This window comes from Arachis ipaensis, chromosome B5 (assembly GCF_059453495.1).
Source record: "Arachis ipaensis isolate K30076 ecotype BB chromosome B5, ASM5945349v1, whole genome shotgun sequence".
NCBI classification, from domain to species: domain Eukaryota; kingdom Viridiplantae; phylum Streptophyta; class Magnoliopsida; order Fabales; family Fabaceae; genus Arachis; species Arachis ipaensis.
This window is the reverse complement of record NC_142440.1, coordinates 11,360,868-11,368,394: the sequence shown is the minus strand read 5'-3', so window position 1 is coordinate 11,368,394 and position 7,527 is coordinate 11,360,868. Positions and strand designations below refer to the sequence as shown.

Genomic DNA, 7,527 nt, shown 5'->3' with positions numbered 1-7,527 from the left:
CATCTCCACTACGACAGAGAAACAAATACGTTAGTCGTGAAGTCGGCAAGAGCAAATTAAATAATAAACGAGGCAAAAGTACAAGACAAAACAGCTCACAAATATAATTCCTAACGGCCTCCCGTTCACCCATAAGGAGGTGGGGGTTCACAGGGTTCCTTCCAAAAATCGCAAACAACACGTCGGCAATTCTCTTGTTTACAGGGGACATCCCCTTGTAGGTCACCTTAATGAAGGTGTTAGACCCCGCCCCGAAGCTCCAATACGTCGGGATAAGGCGTTCTCCCTCTAGCGACAACCAAAAGGGATGGCAACCTTTGACGGGACGAACTTTGAAATATTTGTCTTTGAACCCATGATAGGAGTCCTCGAACAAGCCAAATACCCTCCGACCTTGGGCAGATCGGAAAGACAGGAACCCTTTCCTCGCTTTCCCTTGTTTGGAAGGGTTGGTAAGGTTGAAGAAAAAGAGAAAGACATCCATCGACACCGGCAGCTCGAGATATTCACAAACCATCTCGAATGAAGCTGCGACGGATATCCGATTAAGAAGCGACATCTAAAAGTCAGAAAATGGTATGCGAACGCCAACCTGGGTGAACATAGCTTTGTAAAACCAAATCCAGTCAGCAACCTGGGGTGAGCGAAAATTAATCTCATACAGCCGCTCATGGGGGGCAGGAACGAAGGAGTCATAATTGGCCTCCTCGTCTGTCCCCCCGCACAGATACCCGGCTTGCCGGAACTCCGTCAACTCCTCCAGATCCATCTGATTCGGCGAGTCCTTCACATCGGAGGTCACCCAAGCGTAGGGGTCATAGTTCGCAGTGGAAGCAGAAGCCCGGGAAACGACGCGAGGCATACCTACAGTGGGGTACCACTCCATTAGTCTATGAGGTCGGGAGTCCAGGAAAAACCCAAAAACTATGTCCATCCTATTCGACAGTTAAGACCAAGCATGGCTAAAGCTATACCTATCATGCAAGCCACCTAAAAGCCTACCTTGGAATGGTACCCCTCCCCTAACGCATTTACTTGGCACTAAAAAGCCATCTAGCAACAAGGATCAAACAAAAACAGCAAGAATATGGAGCTAATGCAAGTAGTAAACGTACGACAACAAAGCAGAAAAGAGAGAGGATCAAAGATTACCTGAAGCAGTTGCGAACTGAAAAGGAAGGAGGAAAGATGCACAGAGATGCTAGAACGAAGCTCTGGGATGCTTTGGGATTTTCTGGGTAAAGAAGAATGAGAAAGTAGGAGCAAGAGTGTAAAGGGAAAGATCAAAGCAAAAATGTTTAAAACTGCCACCCAGGAAGCGCGAAAGACCTGGGGGCAAAATAGTCTTTGCATACGGGGTTTTCCAGTCCATTATGAGCATTACATGCCCTACGCGAAGAACGAGGCGACAAACGGTCGTTCCAACAACGAACAGACATGCGCACAAGAGGCACGTCTACCCAACGAACAGCCGGTCTGACGACGCCACACGAGAAAGGAGATGACGCGCCACCAACTATCCTCACGGTCGTTGCTGGCGCGTCGGGGGCACTGTTACGGCCTGGCCCAAGCAGTTTACGGGCCGGCCCGACCCGAGCAGCACCCGACCCAAACGGTCGGGGGTGAGACGCTCAGATTCCGACCCGGACACGCGTCCCTGACAGCTTCGCCACATCTGTGCAAGGGAGGCCTCGAAGAAGGTGGGCCTGTCCCTGCAGGGCCCACCTCTGACACGGTATATATGGGGAAGGACCTACCCTTCCCCCAAGGTACGTCACATACCAATCACCCCCTTTTCGCCTGCACACTTCACTGATTTGGGCGTCGGAGTGTCTTTGCAGGTGACACCCCCTTCCACATCTGAAGAGCTCGGGACCTCGCTTACCCTCCTACCCGGAGACGTACGTCCAGAAAATTCCCCCCTTGTTGACCGGGATACCCACCCGATCCGTCCGGTACCCGACCTACCGAACAATATATATACATATGAAATAGTAATATATAATTATATATATATATATATATTAATTATCTTAATTATTTAAATTTTATATTTATCTTTTATATATAATTTTAGATAAATTCTACCGTATTTTTTTTGAAGTAACATGTAAATTATCCTTTGTAATGTGTCACTTTATAATTGGATACTATCTTAATCATAGTTAGACCATTTTATAATTAAAAAATTATTTGAAAAGGATGAATGTATAATTTAATAAAATATTAAAAACTACACTTCTACATATTTCAATTCAGAATTACATTTTTCATAGAAGAAAAAACAAGTGTAATTAAGATTAAAGGAAGCACTATTCTTTCTGCTCCACACAGCAAACACAACTAGAAAATGGATTAATACAGATAGATTTATAGACAGATTTAGTCTTTATTACAGACGGATTTTTAGTTACAGACGAAATTACCGACGGATTTTGTCCCTCTGTACAAGCCCCGTCAGAAATTATTTACCGACGGATTTTTTTCTGTCGGAAAATTACCGACGGATTTTTACCAATTACCGACGGATTTTCCCTCTATAAATTTTCCATCCATTTTCCAAAGGCGACAAACTTTCCGACGGATTTTTCGCCTGTAATTACAAACGGATTTTCCGTCTATAATTACAGACGGATTTTTCAACAGATTTTCCGTCTGTAATTTGAACTTTGGAAAATCATCTCACACTCTGATTACAGATAGAAAATTCGTCTGTAAATCCGTCGGTAAGGTAAAATAGAAATTTTTTTTTATTTTTTCTATTGCAAAATAAATACTTTATATTTGTTTTTTAAATTTACTCCATCAAATACACTGTAAATTGAAAAAAGAAAGCCAAAAATCACATAGATAAACATAATATTCATTACATGATACCTATAAAATTGAATGTTATTTTTCAACACCATTATTCAATATCTCACTGTCTCGATAAAAAAATACCCCAAAATTTCTTTTAAACTACAAAAGAGAAGCGCAGGACTTTTAGCCTAAATTATAAAACTATTTCCTCATGCTCTCTTTAAAGTTTAAACTCTCCAATCTAATCTGAGTTACATGATTCTTCACCCCATGATAGACTCTTGTGTGGCTGAAACTTGAAAGTATTTGTTCATCTAGTTCTTCTTCTTTAATTTGTTTGCATTGGACTGAGCATATGCAGTTCCCTGGTGTCAAAAAATAGGACATGGATAGATTTTAGAAGCCTAGAAATATTTTATAGGATTAAGAAAAAGTGAAGGAGGATAACAAAAACACAACTTTAAAACAGAACTGCAAGAGAGAGAGATACTTGCATGCTCTTGAAGCACATTTAATTTGTTTTACAGGAACACTCACATTTAAGAGAGATGCTTGCATGCTTTTCAATCATGGTCATGCACAGAATGCATAAAAACAAACATGCATACAAGTTATTTGTTAGATTGAGTAAGATCCAATTCTTAGGGAATGAGAGCAAATAAACCAAAAGATCACAAAGAGAGTAAAATACTAAAATACAATCTCTATCAAGCTTATCATCAAAACCATGCTAACAGAACAACCATGCATATGAACAAAACCAGATAAATGTAGCATTCATTTAGTGGCATAACATTTTGTCAACGCTTCACGAGATTCACCAAATTCCAGGAGAACTAGTTGTAATGATGCAACTGTAAGGATGGGTCTTTCCTAAACTGGAAAAGTGAAGGAAACATACAGAGAAAGAGATCTAGTTACTATAATTTAGAGTGTAAAGCAATGAAACCTCCAACCTTACCTGTTGTATAGCATAAGCATAGGTAAACACAGATTGCATGAAAAAAAGTTCTACAAGTGGCAGAACAAAAAATATTATATATTTATATGCACATCATTTCAAACATGATACATTGAATATTTCAAACTAAAACAAACTGCTTTCCTGAGTAAAATATATATAGTTACAGTCTCGAAGATTAGCTTCTCAAAGAACATTATTCTGAAAAGGCTATTTATATGCAGAACCAATAGCCTCTGAGATGGCTTAATGTACATTTCGTGAAGGTTAGATCCAAGAACAAAATGATAAAAGACTTACCCACAAGAGACAACACTATTAAAAAGCAAGCTCCCAGTTGAACTGCCCTGCGGCTTCCCATTTTAGTCACAGCAATTGTGTGGACATTTTCAGTTATAGTTGTCGACCCAGTTCCAGTTCCCCAGAGACCAGCCAAGACACTTGTAAGACCTTCCAAACCAATTCCTCGACTTAGAACTCCAGGAGTTGGAGGTCTGGATGCCACCAGTAAAGAAGAGGCATGGTATGATCCAACCTACAAAGTTTAAAGCAAATCAATATCAACACCACAGTATAATGATTTATTAATCCTATATACAGGGAAAAGGGAGAAAAAAAAGTAAAAGAACAGTAAAATTTTGATATACTGTATTGTTAATCTGATACATCAGTACCACCTTATTATTTGACTGATCACATTGTGAATATTTGCAATCAAAAGAATTCTAACACTTCATACCATGAAAGCACTACATTACTCTTCAGTATAGTTTAAACAAATGAGAACGAAATAAGGAATTAATAAATAGAGACTGACTGAAAGCTTGCAGCTAAAATGAGTATGCAAAGTAGCTCAATTTCCACTTCCCAACCACTCAATAATCCGACCAATTTAAGCAGTACATGGAAAACCAGAGAGACAAAGGAAAGCTGTCCAACAAAGTTTATCCATGTTTTGCATGCAATGCCATGATATAATAATATTACGTGCCATAGTCCTTTTAAGCATTTCCTTTGATGGTTTTACATGGTTTAATAATAACTAACAGCTTCAAGCTAGGAAAAATACTACCAATCACAAATGCAAAACATGAAAAAACTTACACCCAATTTCATAAGCAATCCAAGAGGAAAAGTACCTAAATCTTGTGAATTGGGAAAAGGAAGCACAGAAAACAAGTTTCGCTCTTTTCCATCTCTCTCAGGAAATTCATCAAACACATGGCAAGCATAACAATACTGAAGTGAGACAATCTCTCAAGCATGTTCCTCCAACAACAATAACAACACAATTAACAGGGAAATTGAAATTGCTTCTATTGGTGGTAAAATTTATCAAAACCTTCAGAAATTTTAAGTGAAAGATAGCGAGGTTCTAATCTTAGCAAGTAACCTCAAACAAGAAAAGCTTATACCTTCCTTCTCGTCAATTTTTGTTCAGTCAACTGTCAAACAAGAACACATTCAAATAATTAGAATAAAGCAACAAAATTTGGAGAGAAGAATGTTAGAGAGAAGAAAACTTAACTCAAAAGGTAGTAAAATTTGGAGCCACCTTCAAGCATTGCTATCCCACGTTGTACATCTTGCGATCATTTTGAGTGAACAAGAGCCCACGATAATTACAGGAGACACTCCTGCAAGAACTCATCGGATTGCTTCCCAGCCTCAGCAACCTCTCTCTCACACCCCTGCACAAAAACTCGAGTTATAAAAAGCAGCAAAGGAATAATAAAAAGACAAGGAGGTTTTAACTGTTATCAATAATTTCTTTTGTGAATGAAACATATCATGCTCTAAGTTATAGCTTTAACTGATTACACAATGATCCATCACAATAGGGAATTGTTTCATAGAAGCTGCAATTCCTCCTCCTTAACTAAAATAACAAAAGATATATGATTAAATTATATGTGATTTAGAATTGTGACATGACATCATTAGAGAAAATAATATGACTTAAATTTATTGTATAAAGAGTTAGTATCAATTTTTGTATATATATCAATTTTTGAAAATAGTCACATAAATTTGCAAAGCAACAAGATCTTAAGAAACAAAGTAACAAATAGATGGAGCGAGTGTGTGACCTGAAGGAATCGGAGGGGCAAGTCTCCCCTGGTCTTGGGTTCCGGAAGGCTTTCAACTTCCCTGAAATTGGTGAGGAAAGCCACCCTTCCATCTCTGGTGGAGCCCAACCATGTGCCACTGCCGAGCTCAAAATCCAAAAATTTTTACTCAAAATCAGAACCTATCTTGATTAAAAGCAGAGCATGGCAAAAATGATTAAAAAATCCAGTTCTATCAAGTCCATCAAGTCCATAATAAATTGGAACTTGGAGGATTTATGGTAACCAATATATCTGCAAAATAAATTTAAAAAAAAAAAGCAACCCAGCTACTAGAAAACATATAATTCAAAATTTAGACAATATATGAATGATGAACAAAATGGCAAAGTCATTGCTTTGTTGTTTTCACAGATCACAGATATTTAAAACCAATCATGACACTTGATATACATCAATCTCACCTTAGAACGAGTAAACAATAAAGAGATGCTAAAAATGTGTGCCATTGCCTCAAAATTTGCAGGGCTATTTTCTACAGAGGTTGCTTGGACCCAGATGGAAGAAAGCAACAGACTCACTTGGTGACTGCTCAATCTAAGAGAACCTAAATCCTGAAAAGAATAACCCCATGGTTAGGAACAACCAAGGGTCTCCATTGTTGGACAATAAAAAATAAATGACCAAACTAACTGATAGATGTATGTTATAAAATTGAATCCAAGAAGAATCAATAAAATTTAAATATGATCGACACGAACTCCATCATATCATATGCTCCCACTATGGCACTATTAAGATAATACAATTAATACCGATAAGTAGAAAATATCATACCTCTTTTCCATCAGTTAGTGCACGAGTAAAGCTATAATCACGATATGGATGAACAACATTTTTATCCCCAGTAACTCCTGCAACCGTGTTTCCTTCTAGCAGTTTCCCATTTAAGTGTTCTGCTTCAGAGAAACTATCATGCTGAATATGGAAGCTATTACTCTGTACCTTCATAGCCATCTTTGTTTTCTGGTCCAACTAAGGAGAAACCATTGATGGCATAAGCACCATAGAGAAGACACTATGTGCTCCAATTTGTGTTTTACGTCCGGATGAGCCATGGCCACAAGCAATTGATGGAACAAGGCATCAGGAAAAACCTGGAATAAGTCCAGAAAACACCCTATGTCTTTAGATAAACGAATAAAGCTGAATAGGTAGAAATGTTATTTCCAGTCTATGTAGAAATGCTTGCCTTCTTCTGATATGACACATTAGGGACCGAACTGATTAATTTTGTGGTTTGATAGACAGCAGAAATTGTTGTTTTGGCTAGAAGGGTAGAAATAGAAATATTCTCTAAAACCACAGCCATCAAATCAATAATGGGTCCTACATCCCCAACCTATTCTACAAAGCACACTACTTCAGGAATTACATTAAATCAAACTATTGGCAGTTCAGTATTTTAACAATCTGGTTCTAAGCATGAGATCTGAAAAGGAAATAAAGTCACTATCACCTTCACAGTTTGAAGAAAGTCACTAAGGAATAATTCCTGTGTTGCCTTGGACTGGTGACTGCAGGCCAAGATTTCCATCTTATGCTTGACAGCCACATCATATATTCCAAGTGAAGCATACCACCTATAACAATGAAAAGTAAGAAAGTTTAAAGAATCTAGATTCATATGTTCTA

At 38.2% G+C, this 7,527-nt stretch overlaps 1 protein-coding gene across 1 annotated transcript; it reads right to left on the bottom strand.

Annotated features, from left to right (window-relative positions):
* Positions 1 to 5,268: 5,268 nt before the first annotated feature.
* LOC110271753 (uncharacterized) lies at positions 5,269 to 6,849 on the bottom strand. The gene is made up of 4 exons (XM_088486279.1): positions 6,670 to 6,849; positions 6,297 to 6,446; positions 5,854 to 6,014; positions 5,269 to 5,454 (listed from the first exon to the last, which is right to left on the bottom strand). Exons 1-4 carry the CDS (start codon positions 6,847 to 6,849, stop codon positions 5,331 to 5,333), a joined length of 615 nt encoding a protein of 204 aa, XP_088342405.1. The 3' UTR covers positions 5,269 to 5,330.
* Between the last annotated feature and the right edge of the window lie 678 nt (positions 6,850 to 7,527).

What these genes read in the sequence shown, in the direction of transcription:
- LOC110271753 (XM_088486279.1), bottom strand. Translation starts at nt 6,849, where the DNA reads ATGGCTATGAAGGTACAGAGTAATAGCTTCCATATTCAGCATGATAGT. An exon ending in TATTGTTTACTCGTTCTAAG is followed by an intron (nt 6,015 to 6,296) that starts GTGAGATTGATG and finishes TAATCAAGATAG; the next exon opens with GTTCTGATTTTGAGTAAAAA. An exon ending in TGCCCCTCCGATTCCTTCAG is followed by an intron (nt 5,455 to 5,853) that starts GTCACACACTCG and finishes GTTTTTGTGCAG; the next exon opens with GGGTGTGAGAGAGAGGTTGC.